This window comes from Balearica regulorum, chromosome 21 (genome assembly GCF_011004875.1).
Source record: "Balearica regulorum gibbericeps isolate bBalReg1 chromosome 21, bBalReg1.pri, whole genome shotgun sequence".
Lineage (NCBI taxonomy): Eukaryota > Metazoa > Chordata > Aves > Gruiformes > Gruidae > Balearica > Balearica regulorum.
Window position 1 is genome coordinate 2,314,552 of NC_046204.1, and position 24,904 is coordinate 2,339,455.

The 24,904-nt window shown below is 34.8% G+C and overlaps 1 protein-coding gene across 8 annotated transcripts in view; it reads right to left on the reverse strand.

Annotated features, from left to right (window-relative positions):
* The window catches only part of PRKCZ (protein kinase C zeta), a 71,424-nt gene that overhangs the window by 17,335 nt on the left and 29,185 nt on the right, over positions 1 to 24,904 (reverse strand). For 6 of the 8 annotated variants that reach the window (XM_075773242.1, XM_075773239.1, XM_075773241.1 and 3 more), the window contains 12 exons: positions 20,484 to 20,569; positions 17,414 to 17,545; positions 16,124 to 16,205; positions 15,365 to 15,417; positions 13,167 to 13,355; positions 10,090 to 10,187; positions 5,620 to 5,706; positions 4,778 to 4,913; positions 3,260 to 3,347; positions 2,705 to 2,824; positions 1,647 to 1,726; positions 986 to 1,075 (listed from right to left, as the gene is read on the reverse strand). In XM_075773242.1, coding sequence (XP_075629357.1) covers positions 986 to 1,075; positions 1,647 to 1,726; positions 2,705 to 2,824; positions 3,260 to 3,347; positions 4,778 to 4,913; positions 5,620 to 5,706; positions 10,090 to 10,187; positions 13,167 to 13,355; positions 15,365 to 15,417; positions 16,124 to 16,205; positions 17,414 to 17,545; positions 20,484 to 20,569 — 1,241 coding nt within the window. The remainder of the gene's footprint in view (positions 1 to 985; positions 1,076 to 1,646; positions 1,727 to 2,704; positions 2,825 to 3,259; positions 3,348 to 4,777; positions 4,914 to 5,619; positions 5,707 to 10,089; positions 10,188 to 13,166; positions 13,356 to 15,364; positions 15,418 to 16,123; positions 16,206 to 17,413; positions 17,546 to 20,483; positions 20,570 to 24,904) is intronic. The other 2 variants (XM_075773243.1, XM_075773246.1) reach the window with 1 other exon arrangement.

The window sequence follows — 24,904 nt, forward strand, 5'->3', positions numbered from 1 at the left end:
CCTGCAAAACCACTGAAATGCAAGTCATCTATTCCACCATGAACTAAAAACTTCCCTCACACCAGCAGTAATAAAGAAAACCTGAACGTAATAACCAGAGAATCACTTTAAATAACCACACTGCTTTCAAGCTGCATCCTTAAAAAAAAAGGACCTGATCCTACTCACGCCTACTCATGTTACTAAACTCCGTTACGTACCTGAATAATCCTAGTGATTCAAAAAATTATATAATTTGTAAATTCAATCTTTTTTTTTTTTTCTCCTTTTCTTTAAATGTACTACAAGTAGACTACAAATGCTTCATGTATCTGAAGCACCTCACTTTCCATGCTTGTGTCTAAACCGGTTTCAGGACACTTGGTCTGTCAGCTGTGTTAATCAACTACCAACCTTCCTGTCAAGGCAGAAAGGTTTCTAATCAACAAGAGAAATGAAGTACAGCAATAGCATTCCAACAGGCTGTCTTTGCTAGTCCACACTTCCTTTTTCAACGGAGCTTGAACTGTTTACTAATAGGAATACATGAAGTGACCACCTAGAATAGTAAGGCATGAATTCTGATACTGGAAATCTATGGAGTTCTTCACATCACAATTGCAGGTACCTTGTGTGTATGCTGTGTAAATTTATAGCAGCAGAACCTAGTGCATGAGTTTGCAGAATCTACAAATAGAAACCAAGGAATAAATGGTTCCACTAATGCTTTAATATGTTTTTTAAAGTGTTCTCTAAATTTCATCATATACTTTAAAAATGATACCCACAAGTTGTAACCACTCTTAGCGTTTGGAAGCAAGCCAGATTTTTGGTCATGAAATAAAGCTTGTTTCCATTATGTTATGTCACCTGGAGAAAGCACAATAGCTTTTACATTTATGGAATTGAATGTCACTAGTTTTAATGTGGTTGTTACACATAAGCACTATTAACTAAAAGAATCTATTCCTTTCGAACACATATAAACAGAAGTAATTATTTTTACCAGATCCCAGTCTATGCTGCGGAAAAACGTATGAGACTTGATATCAGAAAATCCTGTCTGCGGCTGACAACCAAGCCTTTCTTTGGGATCCTGCAGAAAACACAGAAACTCATATTACATACTCTAAGCCAGTTACAGCCCATGTTTGTCCAAAGCCCACATACATGACTCCAGCATTCCCGATTACTACACAAACTGCTGCTAAGATACACATATTATGGCTATCAAGGGATTTTCTTTTTTTTTGATGAAGTTTGTTTGAAATCTCATTTTTAAATTATATTTTACAACTTCTTAAAAAAAATCTAGATTTATTTAGTAATATATAATTCATATCCTTCTTTTCTCCACTAAAAAATGATAATGGTTTTAGGGGTTTCAATCAGCTTAATTAAATGACTAGGAAGTATTACAGAAAATAGTTTATAAACAACAAGCCTATAGTTATTTTTTTCCACTAGGGGCAGGCTTTTAAATCAAGTCCATGCTGTGGAATTCCCTCAGTAAATTAGCAACTAAGTGGGGTTTTTTAACATACAGGATACCAAGGTTTTATAGATTTTCTTAACAGTAAGCAGATTAACTTCTTAACTGTATTGCTTTCAACAGGAAGCTCTGACTTCCAGATCTTAGATGCTAAAAATAAGAGAATGTTATTTACCTTGTTTAAAAATCCTTTTAACACATGGGAAGCCTTGACAGAAAGAAACCTTGGAATCCGGATTGGCTTCTCAAGAATAACTGTTACAGGTTTAAAAACAGCAATATTGTTTTTTGTTTTATGACATTGACCATGATTTCAATACAAACACTATATTATTTAAATATGTTACCATTTTGGAAGATGGGAACATACAGCAATTATTTAAAGTAATGCAAACAAAAGGAGTTACAGTAAATCAAGGCACTTTTATACTGACATTTCAAGATTTCCTAAAGGAAATGTTAGTTTCATTATCTTTTTCTATTGTTTGTAGTATAAAACAGGGAATAAAACTTTTTCAGTGTCCTCAGTATATGGAAAAGTGTGATTTTAAACAGTAATTGATTTAACGTTAGGCTTGTCAAGACCACCGTGGCAGATTCTGTTACATGATTGCAGTAACTAGTTTAAAAAAAATCGTTCTGCATATTAGGGAGTTGGCAACTTCGCAATTCCCCAAAGCATTACAGAGTTTCTATTGTAATAAATATGGCAAGTATCACTACTTTTGTTTAGAAAAATTCATACATCACTATTCCTGAAAGTTAAAACTGTTAAAAAAATAGTTACATTAATTTCATCAGAAGTAAAAAAATAAAAAAAAAAAAATAAAAAAAATTAAGTTATCTGGAGCAAAACTACCGGTTGATGTTTCTGTCAAGAAAAATCCTCCTATCCTCTCACGTAGCACTGAATTTTAAAATTAATTCCTGGCCTGTGGACTGCCTTTTAACAACAGTACCATTCCATACAATTTCTGTTATTTCTGAACTGTGGATATTTTAAAAAAATATTTTATAGTCTGAAAAAGATTTCCTAGTTCCAGACCATTTTATCTGAGTTCAACAAAATAAATTCCTGGGATGAAGAACTGGAAATACTGGGACTATCTACAGTAGATCTACAGGCAGCTATGGGATAATGGAAAAGGAAAACCTAACTGTCCTACTGGAACTGCTATTTTTCATTATTTCTCCCCCCTCAGAAAGAAAAAGAAAAAATCAAAATTACTATACCTTGGAAGAGGTAATCTTCAGTGTTCATGTCTGGATTGTCAGTAATAATATCAAACGGAGACCTTCCCGCCATCATTTCAAACATCAACACGCCAAGCGCCCACCAGTCCACGCTGAACCCTGTAAATATTTGCAGAGCAGATTTTCAGCTAGGACTCCTTGAATTCAGGTGTTCTCTCTCATATAAACGAAAATTAACGGCCTGGTTCTACAAAGTTCTGAAATTCTCTACTTTCACTGAAGCCACAGACATCATGACTTACACTATCACTAAATGAGACTTGAGAGAGCTCAGGGAGCAGTTTTGCTAAAGTATCATTATAAGTTATTTTTCAGGGAAAGTATGATTTCAAAGAAACTGAAATGAGTGATTGCAAGAGAAAAACAAAAATAATCTTATTTCAGAAAAATAAACTGTACAACATACATGAAATTTTCTCAACATACAATGGCACAACAATGTGGAAATTTAAAAAAATTGTATTTGAACCAACCTACAACTAGAATTTTGCTTTGTGATTTATTATAACTATAAATTGTTTAGTCACAGCTTACCATATTCTTCTCCTCTGAGGATCTCTGGTGCAATATAATTTGGTGTCCCACAGAAAGTGCTTGTAGTGTCACCAGGGCCCAAACCTTCCTACATGCATAAATCATTTCATAAATTAAAAGCTGATCACCTTTTCTAGGAATTTCCCTTAATTAGACTTATAAAGCCAAGTTACTTAGGGAGTCTAAAGACCTTCCTATCAAAAAAAGGCAACACTAGAGCAAAATAAATACCCATAGTGCTCAAAGCTGGCTTCTGACTTTACAGCTTATCTTCAGCAAATTAATTTATTAAAACTGAGTCACAACACATTTGTAACAACATTTTAATTACTATTTACAGATATACTTAAAAAAATTAAAAAAATTTTAAAAGAGATCAGAACCAATTCAGAAGTCCTTTTCAAATAGATTGGGGGAAAAACACTTCTATTTTTAGAATGAACAAATCAAACTTTTTACGTAACTGCTGCATTCCAAGTGAAGCCTCACAACCTGTGCACTTTGACAGCAGAGAAACATTCTAGTCCAGCATTCTTAGAAATTGGTGCAATACCTAGTCTATGGAGGGAATGAGACAAGCTTTCCTCATTGCATCACCACAACATGCCTTAATCATGTTCTGAAATATGTCCAATCAAAATTAGTATAATACACGCTATTCTTGGACTTTTAAAAAACAATACAATGCCAGTTGCAATTTTGGCTTCAGAAACTTATTGTCACCAAGAAATAGATGGGACTCTAATCTCATTTCACAGGCTATCCAGAAACAGTGTGGCAATAACAAGGAGACTTGAGGTCAAATCAAGAGCTCTAGGGGGATAGCAGATTTTTTGTCAGATTACAACCGCTTCAGTCATGTCTGTTATTCCAACTTTATAGACATAAGTTTTAAATTTAGTATCTTCTACACTGGTATTTTCTACTGATGTTTTCTTGCTTTCCTCTGCATCACGTTAAGTCCATGCTACGCTTTACCAGGTGCTTTGAAAGCAATGCTCTCTAAATTGCCTCTCAGTGCCAAAGATTGCAGCATAAGAACTGAGATACTAGAGAGCCCCTGTTGGTTAAAAATCTGTCCAGCCACAGAGAATGATGAATGCAATTCATATTCACAGCAGTACAGTTACCAAAAGATGGAAAAGACCCTTTTAAAAACATACTTGTGTTAAAGATAACTTTTCTAACTGGGGTCATGAAGGAATGTAAACAGATACAAGAAATTAATTTGGCCAACAGGTCAAACTTTTTGTCCCCCAAAATGACCCACATAACTTTGTGAAATAAACAAAGGAAAAAAATTACAAGTGTAGTTCTGTTCTTCAACAGTCATTTTTCAGAATGAAGTTCCTATGCCACAACCAAATTCTGGGCTCAGTAACACTAGCGTTAAGATAAGGATAAATTTTCTAAGTTTTCTTTTAATATCACTGGATGCAGTATTTGACTTAAAAGCATAACCAGAGACATATACTACTGAACGACAAGGTGACACAAGAAAGGTAAGAAAAATCCTACCTTGCACATGCCATAATCCGTCAATTTGATGTGACCCTCTGCATCTAAAAGAACATTGTCTAGTTTTAAATCTCTGTAGATTATGCCTCTTTCATGTAGGAAGTTTAGCGCAATACAAATTTCAGCAGCATAAAACCTGAAATCAAAAAGGAGAAAATTCATGTTGGCATTAAGGTTGTACAAAAGCTGGTGCAATTAAAAAAAATCTGTTCTTAAAGCATCACTTTACAGTCAGCTTTCATCTATCAACAGTATACCAAAATCAAGCTATGTTTATTCCTAAGGACACTGAGCTCATACATTGTAAAACCATTCCTTAAATTAAATATGGGAAATTATTTTTTTATTCTACCAATTAAGAAAATATTTATTCTTTATCCTACACTTTTTTGTGAGAATTCCAAGTATGACATAGAAGTTCTGTACTTTCAGCTTATTAAGAGTTACAGTGAGACTTTGTGTAGTGCAAAGCCATGCAAAACAGGTATTTCATCTTCGCCTACCAACATTATATTAATCCAACGTTAAGACCAAAATAAGTAGAATAGTTATATCTTCTATCAACAGAATAAAGCAGCATTACCTAAATATGAAGCAATAAACAAAAGTAAATAGGAATAACTGTTACCAGTTATCAAATGCTTGCTTGCTTTAAAAAAAGCCCAAACATAGTCTTCAAAAAAATAAAATTAACATTTCTTTCCAGGGCATTCTAAACTTAAGAATCAATCTTTCATTCTTTCTTCACTGTTTGTATTTTTTTATGGAATAAAGTTTGGAAAGCATTTCATACAACATTAAACAACTACAAGAAAACCACTATAACTGTGTTAGTAAAATACCTTGCATGTTCTTCAGGAAGTTTCCTTTGCCGTTGCATATGAAACATAAGATCTCCCCCATTTACATACTCTATGACAAGAAACAATCTGAAAGTATATAATACAATTAATGGATTCCGAGGAAACACTCAGAAAGAAAAATTATTCTTATCCTTCCAGTTTGAGCCATTTTCATTTCCATTCTTGAATTAGACTTCTAGAATGCTTATAGTTACAGAAACTATTTAAAAGAAAAAAGAGAGTACTTATTTGATCCATATAATGCAGGATCACATGCTTTATTTAAATGTCAGACTAAATGTAAAGGAGAGGCAGCTGCAAACAACAGGCTACTATTTGGTGTCAAATCTGCAGAACTATTTAAAGAGTACAAAAGACAATAGCATTGGCCTAATGTAATGACGTACTCGGCGACAGATGTAAAAAAACCTCCTAAGCATACAATGATATACAGACATCTTTAAAAATTACTTAGAAATAATAGCAAAATCATGGAAGTGTGCTAGAAGATGACACATGGCAAAAGCGAAAGTTTATCCAAAAAAGGTAAATTATTCATTTGAAAAAGACATAATAATGACGATGTAGTTACATGAATACCTCTTATTCATAGATGTTGATTCCTTTGACTTTTATGGAACAAAATTCCACAGTATAAAATTTGCTCAGTGAGTACACCGCTTTGAATAACAACATCCAATTGACTGAAAAAATATTAGCCTGTCTGAAATGAGTTGATTATTTAAAATAAAGGTTTAAGGATTAAAAAATACTTTAAAAGATGCATCAATTTAAATTCAAACCTTTCTTATTAAATCTGGCATAGATTTACAGATGTAATAATTATTGAATTGTTACTCTGCTTGACTAAACATTGTTCTTTTTTAATAGCCAAGCTGCAGCATCAAATAAGAAGAGCTTTGTAGATGAATCATAGTTTATACACACCTAACTCAACAAGGTTTCTGCACAGGCAAAATCTGAAATTTCTCATTTGTATTTTTGAGGTAGTTTTGCCACTCAAAGGTCACCATCTTTTAAAAATTACTTCATCATTAACAATAATTAATGTTTTTCTGGCAATATTACAGAGATCAGTATGTTTTGTGATATTAATTAAATATATAGCTATGAAGGTTGCTGTTTGTGCTGCTTCTGTTCCCAAAAAGCTCAAACAGATCTACTGAAAGCAAGATGCCGTAAGACTCATTTAGAGGAACGCAACCCACATTTACTTTCAAAACAATGTTACGTCTTATCCGAACAGCATACGACACAATAATACTTCTTCCAATTAAAGTTACATAATCTAGCATATTATTAATATACACAAGCAAAATTATTTCTATTAAACCCTATGATTATCAGTGAACTCTTCTTGATACACCATTAAGAAACATACTGTCATTCCTAGAAGAAAAAAAAAGTTCTGTTCTATTTGTATGGATAGACTAAGACTAAAGAATTTGAGGACTGACTGACTCAATTCACGTATATCCATTATTTATCAGAGATGAAAACTAAATTTGGTGAGCCGGCAGGACAGATAACGAAATCCCACCCTCCCTTGACTTTACCAAGACCTTCATCTGTAGAGAAACGTGAATTAAAAGAGAGTGTAATGGACCCACTTCTGTTCCTCTCTACATAGCATATTCACTAAGTGGAAGATCTGAGCACAGAAAGGCTGCAGCGTCAAGGTTTATTAGTTCCTCTGTAGAACAAGTTTTTGAAACAGTCTTCTCAAAAGAAATGAGCAAAGTCAATAGGGGAAAGAAACATAAGTGGAATCAGCCATATAAAGAGACTTCTATTACAGTTCGCAGGAAAGGTTTCATCCTTGGGAAAATATGATCCAGGCAATGCTGCCAAGGTCAGAGAGACCTACAGGACAGAAACACGCTGAGTGAGGGTTTCTTATGAAGGTTGCAGCTGTCCCAGGAGGCAGTATTTCTTTATACGCCTAATTTTCCATGAGCTGAAAACTCCTTTCCATATATCCACACACTGGAAAACATTCCATTTGGAAAACATATGCTCTAGTCTCTCAGACCACTCTAATTGGTAACAATTAAAGATGTCTTTTTTCCTTTGAAAAGGATTCTTCATTTGAAACACGCAACGTGTTAAAAAATTAAAAGGTAAACCAGGAAAAATCATTGGACACAACCCAGTTGGCAAGTCTTTCAGTGGCCTCCCCACAAGTATATAAACACTAAAGTAAAATTAAAGAAACAATAAATAAAATAGGTAACAATGCCATGAATATTTTATTACAGGCTTCCTGGTATTTTTTGCTTCCAACTTTCCTATCCTATTTAAAAGCTTCCAATGTTTTAACACCATTCAGAACCTGCAATTTAAAGTTCGTTGCATCATGTTCAAGCACCTAAGCGTGTGAATACTGGTAGTCCTTGCTGCTTTCAGAAGGATGTACTCAAACACCAATGGTTTTGCAGGATGGAAGTTTCAGATTGTTGCCATCCTTGTAATACACTTATCTGGCAATTCTGGACAAGCCCAAATCACATATTTTATTACAATAATAAAACAAGCATCACTAGTATCTGAAACAACGTAAACAGCTACATTTAGCATCAATTAACATCTTTACATACTCATTTATCTTAAAAAATATTTTAAATTATATTTAAGAGAAAGAACATGTTCTTTCGCAACTCTTTTCCTCCCCCTATTAGTACACTTATACACAAACTGTTCTCAAATTACAAGTTGTTTTCTTTGGGCCGGTTAACACAATGCGATGTTGATGAATTTATTTAACTTGAAATCAGTTTCATGCTTCTCTTTGTTCCTGTAATGAGGTCATAATTGTGATTTTATAATATTACAGCTATAACTAAACTGAGAATTCATGATATTATGGTTATATCCATGGCAAATGTCTGAAGTTATAAACAAAAAGCTATAGTTTCACTGAAGGAGAAGCTAGGCTGGAAGAACAGGACTCCTAAAGATACAACAGGAAAACAGCAAGCTTTGAGTATGTTCAGCATATATTTTTTTCTATTTCTGCTCCTCAACTATGTCAGTGTAATTACCAAAGTAGCAAGCAAAGGATCTTTCTATTGCTGACTTCAGCCTTTTTCTTCTTTCCAGTGTTTATAAGAAACCTCATTCTCAATACTTCGCCTGCCCAACCACTTGAATTTTTATATTAGATGTTCAATACTACTTAGTATTTGGTGAGAAGGTGTTTGTGAATGTTGGTTTAACTTAAAAGGCCTTTTACAGTTTGTTAGTTGTCTAGATAATTTTTTTTTCTGTCTACAAGAGACATTTGTTCTGGTCAAATCCTTAGTCACTTTTGGAGATCATTCTTTCTCCCTGCTCCAAAATACTCCCTAGTCTATGTACCTTCAGAACACTCTTCATACAATTTCTTTGCTTCCTTTATCTCCGCTATGTTTTCCCTGCTAAGAAACTGCTATTTCCTATGACTATAGCCATTAAGGGGTTGAAAGTTGGGAGACTGCAGAAATAGTACAGTGCATGGCTTCATATTTTAAAAATTGATAAGGCACATTGTAATGAACAGGTGATTATTCTTAAGGATGACTAGATAATCCATGAAAATGTCTTAAAACTGTTTGTGCTCTACACTGCATGCCATTCAAGTAAGCCAGATAGAATTACTTTTATCTTCTGATTATCATACATAAGGCAGCAGGCATTATAAAAGTTTAACAGTAAAGAGATGCCTGTGAAAACAAAACAAAAAACCCCAACGAACCACCCTCCCATCCCTCATACAAATTCCCCAGTGACATACGTAAGCATGGGCATGAAAGTTCTTGATCTCTTTCATATTCCAATTGCAAAATAAGTAAAAAATCCACTTGGGATTGTGTACACAAGGACAAAAAAATAGTATTTCAAAGTAGCTAAGAGTTTATTAAGCACTTTTTTCAACTAAAAATCACATACTTCATCAATATGTGCTAAGGGCTCATAAGCCTCAGATAAAGAAAAAAACAAACTTCAGACACATGTAGTTTTTATAAGTTATTATTAAAAACTATTATTACTGAGCAGCCCAACTCTTACGCTATTTTGAAGAACAGAGAACTACAGTTTGGCCCTGTGAAAACCGATTTGGCCCTATTCAGCAGATTCAGGTTTTATAAACTCTGTCTTACAAAGCTCTGTTTCACTCTGCTACCATCCTCCTACTCCTGAAGCCACACGGCCTGTGCTCAGGAAGTCAGTGCACAGTTCCTCCTCTTTCTCATTCATCTTCTCCCTTCAGATCTGAACCTGAAATCTCCACACCACACTAGCTAAGCTACCCTGCTAGAACTGGCTTTGCTGCAGTAATGAATCCCTGACAATACTAATGCTTCCTTCTCAAAATTACTGTGTGATGGCAGTGGTTATGTTCGCTTTATGAGAAGCAGTTAGTACAATGATCAAGATTTTCAAAACAAAGTAATTTCAGATCTTTCTTACCGACTTGTTGTTTGAAAGCATGAATGTAAACCAACTAGGAATGGGTTACTGGATGCCTGTTCAAACACATGTTTCTCTGTCTGTACCCAATCAATATCCTGAAATAGAGTAATTGAACAATCAGAACTCCTGCTGGATAACCACTGTGGGTATTCCCAGAAAAAAAATTATGAACATCTATGCTCCCTTACATATACTGTCATTGTTATGTATGTTCTTCAGAAAGACAAAACCCCCTAAAATCTGGAGGAAGTTATAAAACATTTTAAATCAATTATATATTCAGAAGTTTAACCATTTAGAAAGGTCTGCACAAAATTTAAGCCATTTAAAAACATCATACATCTACAATATTTGATACATTGCTCATACTGGTTCATAGAAATAAATTCAGTTATCTTAGATAAATGATTCTAAGGCTGCTGAAGTAACTCATGCCAGTAACACAAGCAATGTGAATCTCCAGTTTTTAAAAGGTTCAAATAAACTGAACTTCATTTGTTCATCTGAAACTCAAAATTAATTCAACAAAACTACCCAAACCCTATTAGTTTGTCCAACCAAAAGCCTTCTTATCACAGACTACCTTTAATACTCAACAGGGAGAAGTCCTGGATAGCCAGTGCTGTACCATATAATAAAAACCTACCAAAATTTCCATGATACTAGCATAGTGCTGCAGAATTCAGATCTGTAGTAACAAAGCATTCGATCATTTTTCATATAACCATATAAAATTTAAACCTTATGGACAGCTGGATTTAGCAGTAGATATTCACTCTTCCAAGCAATACACAGATCATGTTCCACCCTGCAGACACTCAGTACCCTGCCAACAAACTAGAAATATAATTGTTCTAAAAATTCTCCATTTCCAACAAATACTTCCAGCTTTCCAACCACTCTGCAGACAATCAAGACAGATATTAAGAAACCAGGCCTCCTTGTCAAGGATAGTGAAGCTAAGTCTCAAAGGAAATAAAGAAATGTCACCATCAAATTAAAAAAATCTATTAGGTTTTGTGTTCAGACACTCTGAAGATAAAACACCTTGGAAGGGTAAATCTGGGTCCAAACATGAGCCAAAAATCCAATTTCAAATAAAACAATAAACACTTCTTTTTTGCTTTTACTGAACAAGCTTATCAGAGTCTTTAAATTAACCCTTTCAGTATTGTACATTAGTGTTATACTAGGGCACTACTAGTTAACAAGATTAAGCTTAGAAAAATGTAATAGCAGAAGACCAGGTATTTTGTTTGCTTCATCTCATTTAGAAAATAAATTTTCCTTCTCTCCAATATCAACCATTACCTGGAGAGCACTAGCTGATTTAAACATACTGATTTTTGCTACGTAATTAATTTACTTTCTCCATGAAACACTTACTAAGTGAAATTTCCATTACTTGCAATATCTCATGCATTCACAGAATTCACTGAATTTCCTATCAATTCCCAGAATTTCATTATACAGCCTATCTTATAGAAAAGAAAAAACAATTAGCTCATCTTCTATGTAACTATGTATAAGAGCCACTATTCAAGAAAGACGTTTCTCATCCACCTCATTCTCAGAAACTACGTAACTCATTAAATAATACTTCCCTTTAGTTACTACCTTCTTGGAAAAAGACATATTAAAAAGGCAACAGTAAACAAACTACACAACAATCTAATCTTTGGTCATAAAAATAAACATCAAATAAATAAGCAAGCCAAAGTGTTTTAGAAGAACTTTACAACTGTACTCTCCTAACCCTAGCCTCTGGAATAATGACAAAGATGGCAGCCAGAGAAACCAACTGAAACTACCAACACAAGTAGTACTTAAACCAATGTGTTTTGGGTTTTTTTCCAACAACCTACTTTCAAGAAATCCAGTCTTCCTAACAGCATAAAATGCATATAACGTCATCAGCTTAAAAACTGCATTCTATTTGAAAAAAATCACTTTCTGTTGTAAGAACAGCTATATACAATAAATTCCCTACAAGGTGAGACTGATTGTCCACCTCTTTTTTATTTTATCAGAGTTTGGGATTCGACCCACAAGGATGATACAGTACTACTTTACTCTTCAGATATTTAATGGCGTCATACTTTATGTAGCCTGTCATACACACTGGCAGTCCTGCAGGAGCACGTCACACTGCAGCGTTCCACTAAAGCTGGTAGCCTGACAACACTTGCTATCCATCTGTCAGGTCTCAGCCTGTGTTATCAGGGCTGTGGTCTGAGCACCCCATTCCAGTTACCCCATCCCCTGCTCCATTACTTAACACGGCAGCTTCCAGTCAAATGGCATTGTAGACGGTTCAAATCTGCCTTGCTTGCTGTGACTGATTCATCACATTTACGAACAAAATTAGAATGGATATAAACAATACCTTTTGAGAAGTGTGAATAACATAGGAAAATGTGAAGAGTTATTTGGGTTTTGTTTTTTTCTCCAAACTTGTGCGTTTGAGATCCTGTATCAAAAAGATTTCAACAGGATTTTGAAAATAATCAAGAAATGCAGCACTGATTTCTGTGGAAGTTTCTTTTTTTTTTTTTTTTACAAGCCAGTTAAACCACAGTGACCTCAAATGGTAATAGCATAAGTTTTTTGAAGCCATAGAAAAAATATTCCAGAGTATTGTGTCACTTACACATAAGCTCTGTAATTGCAACTGTAAGAACAGAGTTTCAGCTCCTATTCTGAAATACAGACACGATAATTTGCAGATACATTCATTTGCCTTGAAAAAATCTTTGTTCTCTCAAAATTAAGTGCCCAAATTCCACCCTATTTATCTCATCACTTACAGACTAGCACATCCAGGTTGGAATATTTTTTACGTGCATTCCACTAAGGCTATTAATAACTAATTGTTATCAAAATAAGGGACACTTCTCCCAGATTTAATCTTGGTGCTTCATGCAGACAGCTAATGACAAATGAGTTCAAAAGTCAGTAAAACTTCTATTACAGAGATGTTGTCTAAAACCTTAGCTGCTTAGTTGAATGTTTTTTGTTAAAGCATAGTAAGTTTTTACCATATATAAAGGAATGCAATTAACACAGACTTTTACCTCATCATCATGGACCAATTCTTTTTTCACTACTTTCATAGCATAAATCTGATCATTCTTTTTTAACCGAACTAAAAGAACTTTGGCATAACTTCCACGTCCGATAACTCTGATTAAATCAAAGTCCTGTAGTCCAAGCCCCTGAGAAATCTTAATTCCATCCATTCCATCAATGACTGGTTTGATATCCTGTATAAAAAGAAACAGATGCTAGAAACAGAAGACATTTTCATGACAAGCACCTATTAAAGCAGAGAGGTCTTTAACCACTGGCCAGAATTTGCTGAGTTTGCTTGCCATTGTCACTGGCACACAGATCTGAATGGTTGATTATAACACATTTGCTTAGAAACGTTTGGTTGGTATTGGTTTTGCTCTTACTAACAGTTACTGTGCTTTTCAAGGCAGCAGTTTGTTCAATGAATCATTTAAATATTTCTTGCTGGAAAACAGAAAGCAGTGCCTTGAGAGATGAGGGTTTTTTCAAATTCTTGAACCACAGGCCATGTAGAGTTATCCTTTGCACTAAGAGAAGTGCATCTTTCACACTGACAGACATTGTAGTACAAATTAATAAAGGCTGCCTAAAAAGACGACAGATAAGGAAACAATAATTTGCTAATGAATATACCTGTCTTGGTTTCAGTTTAGGCAACAGCTGTCTGTATCAGGTTCACCACATTTTGATTTAAAATTGAGATTTCTAATAGGTGCCTGGGAACATACAGAAGCAGATGCCAATTTCTCAAATGTGAGAATTTGCAGGAAATGTTCCACTATGAAGAATGTTATTTTTAAAATTCATTATTTAAAAAGGTAAATTTTATCTTGACTGTTTGCTGGAATTAGATGTGAACATGTGAGACTGAAGATCAAGCAGTTAAACTAGATAAATTCAGCACGTACTTTGACATTTCATGTTTTACCAATATATACAGTGCTTTGACATACTTCTATGGCCTATTTTTATCTGACCTCATACTACTGTACTTGTAGACAGATCAGCATTCTGCTGAACTATGGAAAGTATTTATATAAAAAGAATCTTGATCTAGGATTGACTGCTATTAGAAGAGATTGCTCTGAGCTTAAAGATTCTAGTCAACAAAGCTCCCAGAATGCCACTTCCTCCCTGTAGGATATCTTAAACTACGTTAGTAAAGCTCAAAAGCCAGGTGGAAAAATCAGAGCAGCATAATTCAGGAGAGTTGAGCTCCTATCAAAATTTAAACATATCATATCTACACCTGAGCACTAATGATAGCAGAAATTAGCAATTCTAGGTAGCAATTAAAATTCTCTGACATGTTTACAATTTATAGCCTTCCATCTCTGAATTTGAGACAAAAATCTAATGACACATGATTGAAAATAAGGCAAGCACTCAAGAGCAGGAACTACTCAAGTGTGAAATAATGGTAGTGACAAGTATTGTAGTGGAGGTCGACGGGGAAAAAAAGGTGCAGGCTTGTTAAAAGTGCAATATCAAACTAACTGCTAGTGTTCTGCAGCATGCATCCTATTTATTTTAAATACGCCAGAAGCATTTTTAAAAGAAATGTCTAAAAGCCCTTTAGAAGTAAGGCATATTAGGATTCTTCAAACTGCTTTAAGGGAACAACATTCTTGGTATGCAGAGATTGTATCAGACCGTCTACAAAAGAGCTGAAAAACAGAGTATAAGTGTATGCTATTCTACTTTTATTTCTACAGGAGCTGTCTATAAATTATTAGGTAGTATTTATATGAAACATCTCAGAGAGCTGAATAGTCAATGTATTATCAGACTGAACCAACTTGCATAATGATAGCCTGTAGAGGTAGCCTGAGGGTGATGAAGGGTGTACATCCATTAGAGACAGCAGACAAGACAAAATGTCAACGCCACCATTTGTTGCAAGGACCAACAAAGTCAAACCCCGGACTGTAGGTCCAACACAAATGGAGAGGAGGAAAAAAAAAAGCAAAGAAAAAAAAAGTCTCTCACATCATGATTGGGATAACAAGAGCTGTATACAGAAGAAATCAGAGAAATCTAACAAACATACTTAAAAAAATGATCAATTTTCAGAAAGAAAACCCAGCTTATTTTTTAAAAGGTAGCAGAAAAAAATAGGGCAAATAATTAGCTATTTTATAAAACATTGTATGATTTAGAGTGTGTAAATGTGAATTACAAAAATATTTTTAAAACTTACCTCAGAATCATCTTTAATGTTGTCATGTTTCCGGTTTGAAGGAATGTAGGGAACTGGAAAAACAATCAAACAAATAGTGCAGTTAAGACCTTCATTAGAAATAATTCTAAAAACTGTTAAATGGAAAAATGATTTAGTAGCTTAGGGTCAGCAGTTTGCTTTAAATACTATGGAACAGTTGATCACATTTTTCCACTTTATTCTTGTAATCCTGACAGCAGATCCTAAGGGCACTGCAGAAACAACCAACTCTGAGACAGCAAGAAATTCCTCAATGAACCTTTGAGCTCATGATAGTATCTGAAAGGCCAGAATAATTTTGAAGAACAGGTATGATAAATAGGCCCTTAAAACAGGTTAAACTATCAAAAACATTAACCTAGGAAGAGGACTCCACATCGCACAAAATTAAGAAACAGTTGAAGTCTGAGGGTGCACTTATATTAGTATCATAGTTAGGATCTAAAGTGCAAGGGGTTTTGTTTGTTTTAAAGAGTAAATCTATTGTTACTAATTGCTCTGTGCTTAACTTCATACTCTGGAATGGTTTCAGAGCATATGCATTTAGGATGAAACCAAACCAGATGCCATGCTTTGGAAGTACATTTATTGTAATTGAGTCCCTAATGAGCATTTAGTCCACAGGTCTAAACTACAGCTATTCCCAAGTAAAAATTTAAAAAACCCCAAACAGGTAGAGGAAAATCGGGCCTCCGAATGGGGAAATGCATGAATTGCAACTAACAAGAAAGTACTCACTTCCATCAGTTTCTTCTGAAGGGAGGTCAACTTCATCATTTTTATCATCTAACTGAGGTTCCTGGGAAGGCATGACCGAATCCTTGCAAAACACATAAGTTATACAGGAAAATAACATCTGTTTACGCAGCCCCTTTTAAGTGAGTATGTCTTGCCATATAACTACAACACAATGAGAATCTTATATTTCTATCTTCCAGAATGAAAACTGGATTTTGTAGAAAGTATTTCCAAATATTAACATTCTGTAACGCATTATTAAACCAGCCTATCAAAAGCCTAAATGTTACATCAACCATTCTCTACAACAGGTGTTTAGCTGTCTTCTAAAAGTAAGATTAGTGTATTTTATTGCGAAGTTCAAACTTTAACTCTATTTAAGACTTTTGAATCTGTTTCACATGGAACTGCCACAAAGTAAACACTTCAGCATGATGTTACACACTCAATTTAGAGCACTGGCATATTCTTTTCCTGTTTAAAAAACATTAATTGTTACTTATTATCCAAAGGTATTGCATAAATTGATAACGATCACAATACCAAATAGTTTTATAGTACATTTGGGTGCTGGTCTCATCCACAACTCATAATGAGAGATGTAGGACTATTCCAGTAGGTAGAGCAACACACATAAATAAACTGGCAAAGTAATATCAAGGCAAGTCATATGCAACACCAATAAAGAAACATAGCAGTTTAAGTTTTTGAGTTAGAGACAACATGATGCAACAGCCAGTGAGATATTGTCTCAGTCTGCGATGAGTACGGGGAAGGACTAAAATTCAGGGGTACAAATTAACGTTTAAAATTTAGGAAAGACACTAGAGCTGCCACTGGAATATATGTGGGGAACGGAGAAGATGAGAACAGTACTGGAGAGACTGAGATGGCAAGAACATGAAAGCAACAATCCTTTTTGCAAGCAGTAGTGCAAAAACTACGCTAATGCCTTAGTTCTTAAAACGTTCCCAGAGGCTAAAAGGAACAAATGCTAAGATTGTCAATGACAACCCTTTATCTATCTAAAATGCAATAGGTCTACTGGAGAAGTCAAACTCAAGCTTGCTCACACTTAAGTCATATCACAAGTTTTTTCTCACTTTGTCTCTAGTGCTCACGATCCAAAGTCCTGTCCTCCACAGATATTTCAGAAACTGAAAACCAAATACCACCAAGTAGTATAAATCTAGAACCACGGAGAGCATTTAATTATTTTGGATGCACATCTAGAAACAGCAACACAGGACAAAATGAAACATCTTAGCATTATACAGAATGCAAACTTACCATATGCCTTTTGCAGGTCAGTGGAACAAGTATATGACAACGTTTATGGACCAACAATTTGCAGTTGATACACTTGTAGCCTTGCCTTCCGAGACCCCATATCCTTTCACTGCACTGGCCACAATACGCTCTCTAAAAGCCAGAATGCATATTAATTCAATTATCAATTCCTTTCTGTAGGTGAGTAGTTATCTAGCAGCACAAATCCATCCTACAAAAACCCATCCTAGTCATCTCCTAATAGGTGTTTAATAATAATTCTTTTAGAATCCAGGGTTTCCCTAATAACTGAAGGTTACACTTCATACTTAGAATTCAGCTAAATGCAGTCCTTTAAGCATATGGAACACATCACAGCATAAAATTAGCAAATAATTCTTAGAGAAGTGTATTTTGAACTTCAGGTTATGACAGAAGTTACCCAAAAAAATTGAAGAAATTTGTGTGACACAATTATGCATAAAAAGCACCCAAACACACTGCTTTGGAGAACACTGGCACAAAATGTTACAGAAGACAAGTTAAAGTATGAAGAATGTTCTATATCTGCACCTATACACTTCAACAGTGATGGAACATCAGCAGAAACTTTGCATAATTAAAACTCTCCTATCAAGGCTGATGTAAAATCTCTGTATGTTGCACTATTTAATATAAAAAAAAATATATGGCCTTTTTTACACACATAACAAAATGGCATCTGAATAAATTAAATCAAAATGAGGACAAATTAAGAAGCCAGACATTCTACTGCTGACTTTAACAGGGCGGGTCTTTAAATATTTTTTCCAGTGTATGTGTGCTGTGGTCATTTTATCCTCCTCACCCAAAGTGCCAAATAACAATCTGACAGTCTTACATGCCCAGAAGTCACCTAGTCTCAGTCACCCCTCTACACAGCGCACAGGTAGCCAAAAGAAGACCTACTCATTATTCCCTATCTGCAAATTTTCTCCAGTAACTACTGTGAAAGGCTAAGAATTTGCCTATCATTCTGCAAGCTGCACATGAAGTCCTGCACTCATCCCCCATTTCAGGCTTAGACAGAACTCTGCAACTGTCCCAAAGCCACAAAACAGTGAAAGTCTGTTCCTCCCAGCAAACTGCCAGTTAGAGTGCGGTTATGCAGATCCTCAGACTAATGAATCACACACGGTGTCGTGCCCAAATGCGTTAAGCCACTATAAATCCTTACTAGTAGTATTAGAAAAAAAATTAAAAAATAAAAATTAAAATAAAATAATAATAATAAAAGAACAGATAATTCTAAAAAAAATATTTTCTGTATTGCCCTTCTCATATACTTTGATAGTTGTAAAAAACAAAACTTAACTACAATCTGAACAGCCAGTTCTCCTCGATAAGGAGAAACCAAACTACATTGTCCACAAAACAAAAAACATACTGCCTAATGAGAGAGGAAGCCTTTCCATCTATAGCCACATCTTTCAAAATTCCTGGTCCATCACACTTCCTTCAGTATTCTTGTATAGGTTTGGCAACAGTAATATTAAGACTAAATACAATCTCTTAGGCCCTGGAAATGACATACAAGAAAATAATCTCATTTACTTCAGTCAGATTCAGGGAAGCAAGTAAAAAAAAAGAAAGAAGATATAGGGACAGGTCCCAAATTCCTTCAGGAATACAGGTATCCCTCTCAAAACTCCCCAAAACACATACAAACACAGAAATAACTAAGAGCTAACCTTTACATTATGTTCAACAAGATTAAAGTTTAGATTCTGGTATGTGTTCATTTACCTAAATTATCTGAAAAATTTTTTAAAAAGTTACTTTGAATGAATTCATAAGGTGACACTCCAGGCTTAAAAATTCACTCAACATTAAAATTTGGTATCTAATTCAGTACTACATACACAACCATTATTTATTAGTAATTTATACATTTTAATGTCTTGTTTTACAGTTCATGTCAGCTTTATTACTAACTTCAGTTGGATGCGGTTTGTGTTCTGGCTTTGTATGATTTCATTTCTATACAGACAGTTATAACAAAGTAGTGTTTTTTAGGATTGTTGACAAATGGGCATGCTAACGAGGTTTCAAAATCTTTATGTGTATGTTCATTATTTGCCTAATTTCAATTAAAACATCATTGTCTATGTTAATAACATTATGGATTAATGTGGCAGGTATGAATTCACAATATTTCAAAGAAATATGTTTTAACTATGCAGCAAATGAGCACATAAAGTATGAGATATGTTTCATAGTATAATTTTTAAAAATTGAGTTGGTACACCACATTATACAAACACATTATAATTCAAATAGATGACTTATATTTTTCACATGTACAGTGATAAAATACTGAGTTTTAAGGGGCTTTTCCTTCTTTTAATGCAGTTTTGGGGTGGGGAGCATTAGAAGAAAAAAAAATTATTTAAAAAAATGTTACTGCTGAACCAAAAAGTTAACTCACCTTACTGCACTCAGTTTTGTACGGAACTCCCTCAAGTGTGTATTATATATATGCTGCAATACTTTGGCATAATGGGATAAGTGAAGGAGGAGTCTCAGCCTTAAAGCTACATTCACTTGCTTATGTGGATTAAGTCAGATTCTTAATGCAGTTGTATTTTAACTCAGTAAATCCGCTATCTTTTTCTTAATTAGATTATGTAATACTTCAGATTCAAAACAGTTAAAGCTAACATCAAGAACTCTAATCTTTAAGAATAAGAAAAAGTACTGGAGGTAAAAGATTATGCTAACAAGCAATCAAAATCACATAAAGATTGGAGAGGAGAAAAGCTGCTCTAAGTCTGCATCAGTTATAACAGTCACAAAACCAATTTTTTTTCAAGACTTTGAAAATAAGTAATTTCTACCAATCATATATTATTAACTCCACCCCAGATTCAAAGACTTTCAAGTTTCTCTTATTGTTATGACCTGAATTACACTGCATAGACTAAGAAGTCACATGAATAAGCATCTTGCTTTTCCTTTCTTTTCAACACTCAAATACAGAAAAAGCACAGACTGAGAAAACAATTACCACAGAACATTACCAAAATCCAACATTTTATGCAACAGTACTCACTCTGTTAAAACGTTTGGCTTGAAACAAATGCCCATTCACTCGGTACAGCTTCCTCCATCTTCTGGCTCCACGTCGGTAGATTGATTCTAAGAAAGAAATTAAAAAGGTGTAAAGAAGCAGCATGGTAGCACAGCAATACTAAACACACTATGTTAAGAAAGTTGTGACTTAAAACAATCTTGCTTTTCTAAATATCAACGCACAGCTAAAATCCCTGCTGATTTTTTTTTTTTTTTAAAGGCAGCCGTAAGTGACAGCTTCTGCAGGCTGTGCTTCACCACTGTCTCCCTTTTCTCTATCCCTGTCTCTTTTTCCTCACATGATGATAATCTTGTTACCGATTCTTGGCTGCTTGCTGTTCAAGCTCAGGTGAGAGGGACAGATAACTCTTAAAGAAACAGCTTCCTCTGGTAAAATTACAATGCTGATCTCACCATGTCACCTTCATATGGTAACACGTAAAGGATGTCTGGTGCTAATACTGCTTTAGATATGCAATATTAAAGATGTTACAAGTCTTGATAGTTACATTATTGGACCTCATTTTTATCTTGCCTTTAAGCATTACCCAAAATATTTCTTCTGTTAGGGAAACAGTTCAAGTGCAAGTCTGCAATTATTTCTAATATATTCTAAACATAAGAACAAGAAATCACTTTATCTGTTTAAGCCAGACTTTCCAAGAGGCCATACATGACAGTACCTAGCATCTCCTCCAAATTACTTCTGTTGTCACTTTTCACATGTATGTGTGTGTGTATATATATATGCAATTTTTGGGTGACTGGCTAATTAGAGAATTTAATATCTAATACTAAGTGTTGAAAAATGGAGCGTGCAGCACCAGTCCTATTTAGAGCTGCACACAGCTGTAACAGTGACACAGCCAATCCCTGCCACATAACCAGGATCATGAGCTTTCCACTGCAGGCAATACCAGTGGGTACTGGGTGAAATGGGGACTATAGGGGGGAAAAAAAGATGGGGGTGAGTTAAGCAAAAAATTCAGCACTGATGTTAAAACTGACAACATACCCCTGCTATCAAGAGGCTAAAAAAAAAAAAAAAGAGGCCAGATTTGGTAAGATTTTCATTGTTGAATAATTAATTCTAATTACACCTATTAAGAGATTCAAATTTAGGAGTTCTCAAAGTTTACTGCAATATTTAAAGTTAACAAGCATATTTTAGACAGTGAGACAAGTCTGACACATCTCCTTAAACACTTCCAGGAAAAGTATTTTACAGTACTTTTATGGGTGTTATCTTGAAAAAGAAATGTGAAAGACTAGAATAACTCTTATTTCAATGTCATAATTTTAAAGCTATCTCCAGTAACATGATGAGTAAGATTTTTCCAATACAAAGTTTTATGTATGCCTTTTTAAAAACAAATTTTTTATAATGGTTCAATGCAATTTAACACAAAGGCAGCTTGTACAAAATATATTTTGTCTACTTTGAACAGAAAAATTAGTAAGTACGGCAGTTTCATAGGGAATGGAGAACTAAACAGCATAGGAAGTATAAACAACTCCATCTGAGAAGACAATAGTAAAATATACACTTTTATGCTACCTTGTGGATGGCCACATATACGGTGTTTTTGGTACCCAGGTACACTGGTCCTGCCAACCAAAACTACTCAGTTGCATAATAAGCAATTGTATGTGGTCAATATACCATGAGCCTCACTTCCTGCCTGTCACCTTAACAGGGTCTATCATATCACTTTATTTTTCTGTTTTAGAGAAGCTGTAACTTCTCCATAAGAATCTCAATCAGGAAGTTGAACAGGGGAGGGGGGTTGTGTTGGGTGGGGGTTTTGTTTTGAACTGAGTCTCCAATATTACATTACCTGTTAAAGCTGTCCTTTAATCAGTCTAATATAAGTGAAACAATCTATAATAACCAATATTGTATGTAGAAAAATATGTAATGTCAACTAAAATGCCCCAGATATTAGAGCAGAGACCATTTAGTATAAAACTTTCGATAGACTTAACTGATAAACATTGCTACGTTCTGACAGGTATTAAACTGTAAATTTATAATCCTCAGGTTAATGCAAAAAAGTTCCTCCTTTAATGTTTCTGCCTTTCAAGTTTCAAACAATTAAGTTTTAAATATCCACACCTTATCAAAGATGTGTGGGTTTGGGTTTTTGTTTTATAAAAAACCCCAAACATTTTCATTGTCAAAAGATAATGCAAATAGTAAATAGTTTCTTTGTTGAAAAATTATTTTAACTTAATATTGAGCAAGCCAAAATCCTAGGCTACTGACATACAACGTGTGAACATTGTTTGTAATACTTGGTATGATTTAGATACTCTATTTTCATCCTTCAAAAATCAAGGCACATAAAGTATTGAAGTTTCTGTGACTCTGCAGATTTACAGCACCAAATCCACAAACACTCATATGTTACTCTATTTGCACCTGCAAACATTTCCTTTGCAAGGCTTTGAAACAGACATTGCACTATTAAATGAATTGTTAACAATTTGGGAAAAAAAACCCTTCTCAAAGGAGCTCAAAGACTGCATGCCATACAAGTGGCAAAGATACAGTTACTAGAATAGAGGTGTATCGCCCAATATGTTTATTTGACATATCATACAGGTCTTCAAAATCTGCCAAATATAAACTTTAAAGCAAACAAACCCAGCCCTACTTTACCATCGAGCAAAGAAAATTTAAATGAAAACCTAGCAAAACTATTGCAAAGTTTTTGCCTAAAAATATGCTCAAACACAAACATCAACGAAAAACTGTTCCTCCATTTGTAGGATGACTTTTCACCAAGCAAAGAACTTCACAAGGATTTTTTCCAAAATAGCTAATTGATTCATTAGACAAAGCACCATATGGAGGCAACCTAATACATCTGTGTTCTGAACATTAGCTTATCACTGACATGAGGAATATTAAGTGAATGGTAAGTTAACGAGCAGCTTGTGCTGATGAAGTCTGTAAATAAAGGAGCAAGTCACTTCCCTAATTAAAGATAAATATTAAATCAAAGTCAGGATTTTATATCATATACTTGTGAGGTAACAGTCTAACAAAAACTGAACTTAATATAGCGCAGCTTTAAAAAGCAGGAACCCCTACAATTTACTACTATGACTGCCACTGATTCAGTGTAGGGTCTAAGGCAAATCAATTCCTACTCCCTGTCTCTAGAAGGGGCCAAGGTAAAAAAAAAAAAGGATAAACCAGCAATCATTGTAAGACACACCCTTATATAAAAAATTCTATTATTATTACACAGTAAGATTAATTTTATGACAGAATAGTATAATCTTAGTATTGTCAATAATAGTATTCATTTCTGGGATCCATATTCAGTGGCACAAAGTCTAGCTGGAGTCCAGTGACTATCAGTGTCCCCCACAGGACATACTGGCTCCGGTCCTGTTCAACATCCTCATTAAGGATCTGGCAGGGGCAGAGCACACCCTCACCAAGTTCGCTGGCGATACAAACCTGGGAGGAGTGGCTGATACATCGCATAGTTGTGCTGTCAGAGACACCTCAGCCCCTGGAGAACTGAGCAGGCAGGAACCTCGGAAGGTCAAAGGGAAGTGCAAAGTCTTGTCCCCAGGGAGGAATAACCCCATGCACCAGTATATCCTAGGGGCTGCCCAGCTGGAAAGCAGCTTTGAAGACAAGGACCTGGGGGTCCCGCTGGGCACCGAGTTGGACTTGTGCCAGCAACGCACCTTCATGGCAAAGGCAGCTAACAGTGTCCTGGGCTGCCTTAGGAAGAACATTGCCAGCAGAACAACCTACTGAACTGGACCAAAATGTGTATTCTATGTATGAGTAATGTACTCATTAAAAAGGACATCCTCTCTAAAAATTCGCTTAAGGATAATGGCAGATTATTAAAATGGCAGTAAGTATGTATCTTGAAATAAGAAGCAAACAATTTATTGTCAGTTCTGTGCGATGTGTGAACAAAGCTCTAATCTTAGTACGCGTTGCACCCCCACACTTCATATGGGAAAAAGATAGTTCTGAACCTGAAACAAAGTGGTTTGGTACATTGTTTCTAGAACACTTGAGAATAAAACAAGTAAGGGATTCCATGATTCTTGATAATCAAGAACTAAAACAAGTTTTTACAGCTATGATTGATTCACAAAAGCATGACTATTTAATCGCATTTAATGAAAAGGGCTACTTTTTCAATTATTTTACAGTACATATCAGTTAACTCATTAAGGACTTTGAGCTAGCTGCTTGGAGGCTGAGGAGGTATCATACACCCCTAATTCAACAAAGTAATCTTTCCTCGGTGATGGATACCAAACACAAGCCCTCGCCTAATAAAACCCAAACCAGACAGGTATTTTTGAATACTCATTTTGTATGTGAACAAGTTTAGAGGAAAACTCAAAAGATATTTTAAG